General features: G+C 34.7%; 1 protein-coding gene across 1 annotated transcript; it reads left to right on the top strand.

Annotated features, from left to right (window-relative positions):
* Positions 1-909: 909 nt before the first annotated feature.
* On the top strand, positions 910-6,713 carry LOC117328457 (organic cation transporter protein-like). Its single transcript, XM_033885989.1, has 6 exons — positions 910-924; positions 1,453-1,715; positions 3,953-4,179; positions 4,856-5,037; positions 5,862-6,013; positions 6,617-6,713. The coding sequence occupies exons 1-6, from the start codon at positions 910-912 to the stop codon at positions 6,711-6,713; spliced, it is 936 nt and encodes a 311-aa protein (XP_033741880.1).
* Positions 6,714-13,279: the final 6,566 nt, after the last annotated feature.

The raw sequence follows: 13,279 nt of genomic DNA, 5'->3' as shown, positions 1-13,279 counted from the left end.
ACTGTTATGTCGTTGCAGGAGTTCTGATATTCTCTGACACATGTATCTGAATATTATGGAGGCCCAGCTGTGTGTTGTGGCTATATTAATAGTCTGGTCATTCATTGATTGATTTACGACCATTTCATGAGAACGTTCGACTTGTCTGTACTATATGTACATGCTGCTGGTGTCTATTTGTTTGGTGAAACTGTCTCCATGCGGTGCCTGATAGCTGACAGGTGATTTGGATTTCTATGGAACATCAGTTGGGACAACAACATGAATACACCAAGAGGTCCAGGAGGGTTATATTGACATTTATGTGTGGATCTACTGCGCCAGTCACCACCAGTACTCATGAGCTTTAGGGGGAAAACTCGGAAAACTCGAATTCGGAAAACTCGAATTCGGAATACTCGAAAAACTCGGATAATACCAAGTGAAAATTTGGTCCCAACAATAAAAATCCTACTTGAAATGATCGAATAACTCGAAGTATCATGTTTGTGTCCAACAACGATCGGTTGTAAACGCCGACATTTTTTCAACACCGAAATTCATGAAAGAAATTGTCGGTGGAATCTTATAACAATAACTGTCGGTGATAAAAGTACTGTTTTACTTACATCAGGTAATTTCCTCAGGCGGTCGCCGATAATAGTACACACGATAGTCAACAACTCATCTACCCACTCGCTCAAGTGGAACTAATCTCTGACACACCGGTATGTGTAGAAATGAAACAGTCACCGGTGCCTATTAAATCGGTAAACTGCTGAAACAATAGCGTAATTACTGCCGAGTTGTTCAGAGTACGACTGTAACGGTGAGTGCGGTTTATTAAATCGGATAAAACGCCAACTCAGTAACAGTGACATTTTATACGCACATGCGCAGTACCAACCTCCTGTGCTAATACACATGGAAATGGCGTGGTTGTCGGTAAAACGTAAGTTTGACTATCAAACAGTATTTTATATGTCCAATATAAGGTAATGGTTCTGTTACGTTTTACATGTAATATGTGTTAAAGTTAAACGGTTATTTGATATAACATTAATAAATTGTTATTCGGTTGAATTCCATTTCATCGTTATTCCTTTTCCAACATGACATGAACATCAGATCGTTATTAAAGTGACTAAGCGAAAGAAACTTTATCGAGACTGTATATCGGCAAAACTACACCAAACTACGAGTGACAGAACGAAATATTACATAGATATTTACATGTATTGACCAGTCTTTACACTGAACTGATGAGCGACAGAGCGGAGTTATAATGATTTATATAATGTTGACAAATATTGACCAAACTTTGCACCAAAAATGACAACTCGCTTAATTCGAACACTCGGATAACTCGAAGTTTTGTCGTGGTCCCCGTCGAGTTCGAGTTAACGAAGTTCCACTGTATTTTAAATGAAGAATGAATAGTGAATTGTATTTGCTAACTCCTAACATTTGCAGATTTATATGAAAGTGTCTGAAAGATATATTTTCTATGTTATTAGGCTGATTCCTGAATCGCCTCGCTGGCTAATCGGTAAGCACCGATATCACGCCGCCTACAGAGTACTTCAGAAAATAGCCAAGTCAAACAAAGCGACAATAGACAATGGAGTATTGGAGAGGATAGAGACGAATGCAGTGTCTGAATCTACCGGAAGTCTCTGGCAGCTGTTCTCCTCAAGGAGCATGATTCTGCGCACACTCGTCATTATGTTCAACTGGCAAGTTTTTATGTTAACGCAAGCATTAAATACTTACACATGATTTTGCTTTTCATTAGACGGTGTTGCTGACAAAAAGTTCATTAATTGATTTGTCGGCAATGTGTATCATTGGTTACATTTAAAGTGTACCCGTATTATTTTTGATACACTGTATTTCAACTGTGAATTCGTTCGCAATCGAAAATTGCATCTAAGCCGTCGTCTCTTTCCCGAGATGTAAGCCTCAAAACCGACGGTTTTTTTTACCTGTCTGCCAATAGCCAATCGACGTTGGGGCCGGTCGTCGCTATAACTAGATTTCGATATGTGACGTCAAAAGCGTGGGAGTCGCCTAGATCCGGTAAGGTGATATTGCCTAGCAACACTTATAATTCAGTAATTTATTATTTGTTATTGATTTAGAGTAAATTATTTCAGTTGATGGTGACTGGAGTTGTTGTGGTAACTCGGAATTAATTTATCGTGAACGTTTTCATCAAATTCGTACAAATAATTTATAATTTGGCATAACGCCTCCAGTTTTTTGGCGGAGACTAGTAGGAACAACGGCTCAGATTACAGCGTTGAACATCGAACAACATTATATAATACTGCTACTTTTGTCGAATTATTTATATAATATCTTAACGTCTCTGCGTGCGTGCGTGCGTGCGTTTCATGATATTACACAATAACAATTATTCGACAGATGGTCACATTATAGTTACTGATGTTTACTTTGATGCTTTTTATGCTTGCTGTTCCATCTCATTCGCTCGGAGTTGGATTACATCTTGTTTGTTGGAGAGCTAAATTATCGGAGGGAGAAAAGTCTCAACACACCTCATAGTAGCAGGAATGCAGGAATCTGTCGTTTTAATGAAGGAGACTCGAGGTCTGGTCAGGTCGAAGTTTGGGTCGAAGTTTTCAAGTCGCCTGTGATGTGTAATCGGAAATTGCAGATCCCGTACAGAGACATGATATTGTAGTCTTTTATTGTAAATTATTACATTTCTGAGAAGTGTATTAATAATTCCCTTTTTCTTAACAGAAATAAAATCCATAATCTTCTCAATGTTGTCTTACTCGAAACGCCATTTCTGACATACTTGCAATTTACAGTAATTTCGCAACCGTCAATTGATTTTTTCGTATAAAAATGTTAATCTAACAAACAAGCACCTCTGTATAAAATAATTATAGTTAAATGCCAAATATAAACATACAGTGAAAACGCATAATGTTACATCATGATATATGATCACTCGTGCTTTATCGGTTGCAGTTGTTTATATACAATATGGCGGATATTACAGATTAGTACTGTCACAGCTTGATAAGTCATTATCAAGGACGATTAACATTCGCGTACAGGTGTGCCTTCCACGAAATCGCACAAATCTCGAAAACGATACAATAATTTGCATATTTTTTACAGTACTTTACGTTACAGGTTTTTAAAACCATATGTAACAAAACCAATGCTGGTATAATAATGATGTCGCCATAGGTATATGGTATTGTAAGAGTACTTTGGCATCTTCTTTTCATTATTCATTTGTCTGATTATTTTTTTCTGTTACCAGTTTATCCCTTTACAAATCATTAATTGGCCCTGTTTATTCTTTCTGTGTTGATAAGTTCTTGAAGAGTTTAATAACAATCATCAAAAACAACAGATACTATCCGACATCTGATAATGAAACTGTATAAAGAGAAAAAATACATGAACACAGCAAACATAGATTTGCATTGAAAATAATGAAAAAGTAAAGGAAGAAAAGACCAGGTGATCCAGAAACGTAATAACCATCAGCCGTCATGATAATCTACAGTATAGGTCATATCCGGTTAAATCACATTCCAAAGGAAAACTACGTGGGCGACAGCCGAAACACTAGGCATATCAAAAACATAAAACATGTCTGATTCAATATCGCATAATGAAATAGAACATTTCCTGATAACATCATGCTGTTGACTATAAACACTGTAGAGTAGGGATAGCCATGGTGTTTCTTTTAGGGAAATATATTCCATCAAGTTTATCATACAGCTTCTATGCACGTTGTCCTTGTAAAAAGTAAAAAAGTTAGAGCTAAAATCTATTGTTCCCTCGAACATAAATAATCACTATGAAAACGCTTAGAAAGTTACTACCCGGAAGAAAGAATCCTATGTAAGCCTGTTTTGTACTGATTTGAATCAATCAAAGATGAATTATTTACATATGTATAATGTTCTACTATCTTTAGGTGTATAGTGAGCATGAGTTACTACGGACTATCTCTTAATGCTGGTAACCTAGGAGGAAACTTGTACCTGAACATGATGTTATCTGGACTAGTAGAAATTCCAGCTTATACCATGGCCTTACTATTGGTGGATCGAGTAGGAAGGAAAAGAATTTATTCTCTAAGTATGATATTTGGAGGATGTGCTTGTGCATCCACAATCATTCCCATTGTGTATAACGAGATTGGTAAGTTTACTCAAGTTAATGTGGTTGAAAGGAACAATATGATTCCTAGAGAGCACGCTCTCATCAATATATAAAACACTAGCATATATTTACATTTACACTGCAGCCCCACTATATAACTTTACCAAGCCCACTTGAAGGTTACGAGTCCATAACTTCCAAATCTCTATGATGACGTCATTATTATAGTGACGTCATAATTGTAACGTCGGTGATAACGAAAGATGGCTGTTGAAAAGGCTGTTCCGTCTTTGACGATAATAATGTGTTCTTCATCGTAGAAGCCGAATTCCTGGATTTAATCTTTAAAAATCGTTGTCAAATGTAAATATAAGTATTGAACTGCTTTCAGTTGAAAGTTATGAGCTGATGAATGCCAACTGGACAAAGGCAAATCCAACATGAAGCGCTAGCGCGCTTCATTAAATTTGCCTTTGTCCAGTTGGCATTCATCAGCCCATAACTTCCAAATGAAAGCAGTTCAATGCTTAAAAGAAAACGCACATGATGGCCATAGAATTCGGAAATGTTTGCCATGAATATACCTTAAATTGTTAGTTTCGCAATAAAAAAATATGATATTATCACTATTTAAGGTTAAACACAATCGTGTCGGTAATTGTTTGGACTATAAAATAAATTGTTTGTTGAAATGAAGTTTACGTACATAATTCAGAGAACCAGGCTATTGTCACAACACTTGCCATGGTGGGAAAGTTTGGGACGACAGCTGCATATGGCACACTATTCCTTTATTCTGCCGAGTTGTTTCCTACTGCGGTACGAAACTCTGCTTTGGCTTCCAGTTTGTGTTCTGCAAGGATAGGAGGAATTGTGGCACCATATATTGCAGATTCAGTACGTATTTCAAGGATCTTTTATATGAAAATGTTATGGATTTCGGGACTTTCTTAAAGTTTTAAGATATTCTTATATGGAAATAATATAGGCAGGTTAAATAATAATATTATACTAGCTATTTGACCCAATGATCTGAAAAATTAAAGCAAAAAGTATATTATTTCTATATTAACACTGAATTTGTTAGCATATCAATCAAAGAGGCCAATAACTAACGCAATTAATTTAGCTAAGAACATGATTCATCCGTAGATACATAACCACGGACGCCAGTAGATTCTTACTGAACACTGTACAGTACATTGAATTCCCATGACACATTTGGGGTTTTATCATCAATGCAACCCTTGTAATGAAAATAATTAAAACAGCAGAAATTGTATCCACGAAGTGAAAAAACTTACAGTAACTGAATAATCATAATTATCAGCTTCGACTTTGTACTGTAAATCTCCAGATATGCATATCTGCATATATTCTATAAATACAGGGCTCAGTCGTTAAAACAATGACCAGCTTAATGCAAAGCACACCAAAACCTATCCAATACAATCAAACTCAATAAAAACTAACCATAATGTGTAGTCATTGTATTGTTGTCTGCACGTGTTATCTGTCATATCCAAGAATATTATTGAGGGAAACACCTTATGGGTTAACACTTTAATCTTGAACAGATAAAACGGGACTTGAATCCGCAAATGACAGGAAAAACACATTTCTTGATTTCCATCGGTTTAGACTGCTGGAATGGAAATTTAATTTCATATTTTGTATTTTATGAATTTGTATTTTATAATTTCACACGCTACATATTTCAGACAGCTTTAATTGGTGGCATGGTTGGCAAAATGTTTCCTTTTGGATTGTTTGGATTTTTGTCTGTCATCGCTGGTTTGTCGTCCATGTACTTGCCAGAAACGTTGAACAAATCTTTACCAGAAACAATGGAGGACAGTAAACTCCTCGGAAAGTATGAATTCATATTTAGATATTAGATATTAAAATAAACCTTTCGATATACATATGAATTTAGATATACAGTATTTCAGCCGGGGAGGTCTATATGAGTAAACGTTAAGTGTCGGTTTTAACAGTTTAACAAGCATAGCCATTTTGTGTGTTTCTTATTTGTATAGAACATCTTGGGGAAATAATAGAGAATGGTTATTTGGCATAAAATTCATTTGGTAGATTTCCCTTCGGGTCTTAAATCAATTAAGGTATGCAGAAAAAAGCTTATTTTTATCTGGGACTTAAATCCGCCATATCGTTTACATGTACATTGCAGTTTCCTTCCGAAATACAACAGACAACCTACTTGATCAAATAAGTAGATTTCAGTATCATTACTGTCCTGTTAGATTTTGTTTATTTTAAAAGATAATGTTTTATTATTATAAATATATGCTCGATATACATGTGCTATACCATACTTGTTAATAATTGTACCCTCATATCCATTCTGAATTATATCTTTTATAACAGTGACGGAATATTGGATATTAAATAATTGGCTAAGTCATGATCTGTAGGTCTGCACATATCTAGCTATTTTTAATTCTATAATTCGTAGGTCATCTGATATATCACTGGAGGACAACAAGGAGAACAAGTATCCTTCGTACGGAGGCGATGGCTATCATTCCGGGAAAGAAAATAGCCAACTTTAAACATCGATTCTATTCCACAGAAGTCATCCGATACTGTTTCGGAAAACCAATGCGTAATACGATATACTCTATGATACTATACACAGAAGCTACATATGCACGCACACAGAAGCATTATATGTCACCATTTTGGGGGGTATTGGTTCTTTTAATTTTAAAGAGTGCAAAAAACACCGTATGTTTTGAGTTCAACATGTTGAGCATCGAATTGGCTTATTGTCTGAAACTTGACGCCATTCCCATATGATTGATTTTCCATTGTTTATACGCAGAACGCGGCTCTCTGATTTGTTGAGATTTTTTGTATAGCTCTATGAAAGAAAATTCGAAAATGGCGCGAAAAGATTAATTTTAAGCGTTGATGTCGATTATTTCCACTGGGAAACAAACTTTATCTGCCTTTGTACAGTCCTCATGTCATTACACCAACAGCAATATACTCTCAAACAGCAATACGTATAATAGACAGAATCTAAACGTTTCTCTTTTATGTATACTGTATCACATTGAAAATGTTATTAATACCATACCTGTAACAATATGTTTTAAATTGTGGTGTAAATAAGGGCAAATACAAAACAAAATAGTACAAATGTTTTGCAATTGTCTTATAAAGACACAAAATCAACGATCTCCTTAAAATCATATTTTCGGTATAAGTGCCAATAACAGTTAACGCAATTGATATGTACCAAATCAGTAGACTATATTATAAACTATTATGTTGATACAGTTTAAAAAAACGCGTTCCACACAATAATGAACTTGGACAGCTGTCCCATTACAAGGTTTTGGTCAAATGGGGTTTTGGACAAAATAATACTGTTCAATTACCAGGACCTTTTAGTGAATATGGAATTACTAATCTTTTGCACCTTTCCATCCACACTTTGACATTTCTTGGTTGATTTTTTGTCGCCTCCAGGTTTTTATTTTGCTTTTAATATGCAGTTTCAAATTATAAATTCCGACAATGTTGAATGTATTCCAAATAATTATTTATTATACGACGACAGGGTCAGGGTTTGTGGGTGGTTTTCGGTATTACCCAAGAACATACCTCAACTGTCTGATCTGAGATATATCAAAATGCTTATATAAGACAGATACACATTTTATAAGATAAATTGAGTGACAGCAGCCAATCATTATAAACCTTTTTTATGGTTTGTAGTCTCAGATAGTTAAGTCCCCTTTAGTCCGAGACTGGAGACAGTATAGCATCAGACAATGCCACATAATATCGTTACGCAATAGGATCATGAATGGGATTATGAAATAGACCGAGGTGAATGACAACAATAAGTCAAATAAATTATGGTTGACAACATCAAGAGTAAAAAATACGTTTATTGAAAAGGAAAGAAATTGATATGGCCATATAAGCAGTTTAGGCAGACTGACAAATCGCAGGTAAAAAGGAAAGACTTGGAATTAATTTATAACGAGGGATATCCCTAACGTATAATAAATCATGGGAATATATAACGGGGGTATCTCTAACGTGTAGTTAAACATTGAACATTTAACGGGGGTTATCTCTAACGTGTAGTTAAATATAGATAATTTAACGGGGGTTATCTCTAACGTGTAGTTAAATATAGATAATTTAACGGGGGTTATCTCTAACGTGTAGTTAAATATAGATAATTTAACGGGGGTTATCTCTAACGTGTAGTTAAATATAGATAATTTAACAGGGGGTATCTCTAACGTGTAGTTAAATATAGATAATTTAACGGGGGTTATCTCTAAAGAATAGTAAAACATGCAGAATTTAACGGGGGATATCTCTAACGTATAGTAAAACATAGAATCAATAGAACGGGGGATATCTCTGACGTATAGTTAAATATAGAAACATATAACATAACGGGGATATCTCTAACTTATAGTTAAATATAGATAATTTAACGGGGGGTAACTCTAACGTGTAGTTAAATATAAAGAATTTAACGGGGGTATCTCTAACTTATAGTTAAATATAGAGACATATAACATAACGGGGATATCTCTAACTTATAGTTAAATATAGAGAATTTAACGGGGGTATCTCTAACGTATAGTTAAACATAGATAATTTAACGGGGGGTATCTCTAACGTGTAGTTAAATATAGATAATTTAACAATTTAACGGGGGTATCTCTAACGTGTAGTTAAATATAGATAATTTAACAATTTAACGGGGGTATCTCTAACGTGTAGTTAAATATAAAGAATTTAACGGGGATATCTCTAACGTATAGTTAAATATAAAGAATTTAACGGGGATATCTCTAACGTATAGTTGAATATAAAGAATTTAACGGGGATATCTCTAACGTATAGTTAAATATAGAGACATATAACATAACGGGGATATCTCTAACTTATAGTTAAATATAGATAATTTAACGGGGGGTATCTCTAACGTGTAGTTAAACATAGATAATTTAACGGGGGTATCTCTAACGTATAGTTAATCATAGAGAATTCAACGGGGTATTCGTCAGACACTCGTTGGATTCTGCTCTCGTTATATCTTGTAAATTTGCAAATGCATATTAATTATGTAAACAACGTTGTATTTGGTGAACTATTTAGCTGTGAATAAAATCTCGATAATATTATACTTGGCATAAATCAAAGTCTTTTGAAATTTGAAATATTTTGATAGTGATATATGAATATCATTAACTTTGTTCATGACTTCAAATTGAGCCAATGTTATCCAGGTACTGGCTCTGTAAATTTAAGCGTTGTATAACAACAATTAGTTACCAAGAAATGGTAAATTAATGGTGTCCGCCGCATACAACACGATCTATGTGTTTTCATCTGAATTGTTTCCTACTGTGGTCAGGACCGCAGGGTTAAGTACTAGTCTTGGCACAGCCTGGTTTGGAGGAATGATGGCACCATACAAAACAGACACGGTAAGTGTTTCATTGGTGGTATTATTGAACTTTGCAGTTTAACAAGATATCTATCTGTCGTGCGTAGTATTATCTTGATGTTAAAAATCAGCTATAGGAACCATAGGCAATAGAAATATTGATTAAATAGTTTTTTTTACAGAGTTTGGAAATTACAACACAATCATATATCCGTTGCATGTGCTTATTCCTTAATGAGTAGCGATTGATTTTCCATACTCAACAAAATGTATCAACGTGTCAACCTACCTATCATCGGTACCCAGGTGATCTGTCTTGGTATACACACAAAAGTGTCGAATTAATTCATCATTCATGAACCAAAACTGAAACTCTTATCGGTTCTGATGAAGGATTTTTTCGGAGGATGTAACCACTCAGAAACGCAGTGTTATGTGATTGTTTCTTTGGAAAGTTTGCAGATGCACGAGCATGCCGAAAAAAATGATGCCACCATGTTGTTTGCCATTTCTGCTATTTGAGCGAAGAAGTGTTCCACTTGATTTGTCGAAAAAGATATTAATAAGAGCGTGCTCCCAAACAAATAAATAGTCAAACAAAGAGAAGACTCTATTGATGCCGACAACCTTTATCATGTCGCTGCCAATGGTAGTTGTTGGGATAAATCCATGTGTCAATGACAAGAAGAGCAAGAACAACAAGAAAACTACCATGTTTGAACTGCCTGTCCTTGAACGATACGACGTTTCTGATTTCCTCAGCGACATTCAAGGACCGAAAACGTCGTATCAATCAAGCTCAAACGTTGTGACTTTCCTGATTTTATTTTAATTTCTTATCTATATTTGTATTTTTATGTGACTTTTTTTGGCATATGTGTGGATGGCTATAGTGTTATAAATCCCAAAGTTACTCTATGTAGGATGTAGGTTTGAGGAAACATATTTATTGATTGTTAAAGAGAATATTTAGTCAACTAGAGCAGTTAAAATGGATGATGCATTGTATATTCGGTAATTACAAATATGTAGAAATATTTAATTGATCTCAAATGTGGTAATTTGTATTTCTTTGAGTAGCTGATATGAAACCGGGCCAGAATTTTTGACGACTCGCGTTATTTGATTTCTATAATACAAAGACTTTATTGTTAGCAGAATAATCTAATCTTATCTGATGCATTTGAAAACAAGACAATGTCTGTAAGACATGAATGTCGTCGTTACCACTTGACACCCCGAAACACAGTTTATTGGGGATCGCATCAGTAGTTCCTGATATAAGCTAGATACGTTGTATCGGGATAGAACGGGACACGACGTGACGGGACATACCTAGATAACGCTATATGCCCCGATTGGATGGCGGGGGCATACAAATGTTTAGCCCCAGAACATATACTGGTTCTCTTGACATTGAAATTAATCATGTTTGTTTAAAATTATATATATATATAATAACTGTGAATTATTTATAAAATATGAAATAGTAAAAAAATAGATATATTGAAATTTTTCTTACCTTATCAATATATCGACATTGGTCTACCCGTATCAATATATCGACATTGGGTTTTTTCCGTAAAAATATGTACACATTGGTCAACCTATATAAATATACACTGTACATGTATACACATTGGTTTACCTGTATCAAATTATCGACATTGGTCTACCCGTATAAATACATACACATTGGTCTACCCGTATAAATACATACACATTGGTCTACCCGTATATATATATATAGACATTGGTCTACCCGTATAAATAAATACACATTGGTCTACCCGTATAAATACATAGACAAATTTGTCTACCCGTATAAATAAATACACATTGGTCTACCCGTATAAATACATACACATTGGTCTACCCGTATAAATTCATACACTTTGGTCTACCCGTATATATATATATATATATATATATATATATATATATAGACATTGGTCTACCCGTATATATATATATAGACATTGGTCTACCCGTATATATACATACACATTGGTCTACCCGTATATATACATAGGCATTGGTCTACCCGTATGAATAAATACACATTGGTCTACCCGTATAAATACATAGACATTGGTCTACCCGTATAAATATATAGACATTGGTTTACCCGTATAAATAAATACACATTGATCTAACCGTATCTACACAGGTCCACCCGTATTAAAATATCTTAATTGGTCTACCTGTATCTATATAAACACATTGGTCTACCCGTATCTGTATAAACACATTCGTCTACCCGTATCTATATAAACACATTGGTCTACCTGTATCTATATAAACACATTGGTCTACCCATATCTATATAAACACATTGGTCTACCCGTATCTATGTAAACACATTAGTCTACCCGTATCTATATAAACACATTCGTCTACCCGTATCTATATAAACACATGGGTCTACCCATATAGATATACACACATTGGTCTACCCATATAGATATAAACACAATGGTCTACCTGTATCTATATAAACACATTGGTCTACCCATATATATATAAACACATTGGTCTACCCATATCTATATAAACACATTGGTCTACCCGTATCTATATAAACACATTGGTCTACCCATATAGATATAAACACATTGGTCTACCTGTATCTATATAAACACATTGGTCTACCCATATGGATATAAACGCATTGGTCTACCCGTATCTATATAAACACATTGGTCTACCCGTATAAATACATACACATTGGTCTACCTGTATCTATATAAACACATTGGTCTACCCGTATCTATATAAACACATTGGTCTACCTGTATCTATATAAACACATTGGTCTACCCGTATCTATATAAACACATTGGTCTACCCGTATAAATAAATACACATTGGTCTACCCGTATAAATAGATATATAAACATTGGTCTACCCGTATGAATATATATATAGACATTGGTCTACTCGTGTAGATATATATAGACATCAGTCTACACGTATCATCATTGAGACATTGGTCTACTCCCATCAATATATCGATATTGGTCAACCCGTATTTATATATAGAGAATATATGGTCAGCGTCTTAAAATATAAGCTGTATTTTGGCGAGGGTAAAGAAAGACAAAAGTCGCCACTCGCCACTCGACACTTTTGTCCCGAGCCAAAAAACAGCTTATATTTTAAAACACTGACCATGTATTCTATTTATCCTGCAACAGTCATAAAAAATAACCATTTTGAAGTGAAACGGTGTAAAAAATGATAGAAATATGTTCGCCTTTTAAACGTTGTTTCACTTTGAAGTAGGTCAGTCGAATTGACGTACGTGCTAGGATTCCAAAATACAGCTGTTTTCCGTCACTGCCGCCAAAATATCTCTCGGGTAATTTTACAGCCATTCACATTGTTTGGTATTTTATATTCTGCAACTTTGGAGCAAACAGAGCTTGAGGATTGGACCAATTTTTAACGTCAGGGTACCTTTGGCACCTGCCGTTATAGGCGTGGTGGGGAAAATGTTGTTACTGACAAATCTGTTCCGGCTAACTATTCCTCATTTCTGTCATACAAATATATACATCCGCAGCCTAATATAGTTCCTATTTTGATAGCAATTATTGACACAATTTAAGTGATGTAAACCGTGTTTACTGCAATTATTTAAAATAAAATGTGAATGTATGGTGTTCTAGACTATTTTAGAGTATAAAT

This window comes from Pecten maximus, chromosome 5 (assembly GCF_902652985.1).
Source record: "Pecten maximus chromosome 5, xPecMax1.1, whole genome shotgun sequence".
Classification (NCBI taxonomy): Eukaryota; Metazoa; Mollusca; class Bivalvia; order Pectinida; family Pectinidae; genus Pecten; species Pecten maximus.
This window is presented reverse-complemented; position numbering and strand designations above follow the sequence as displayed.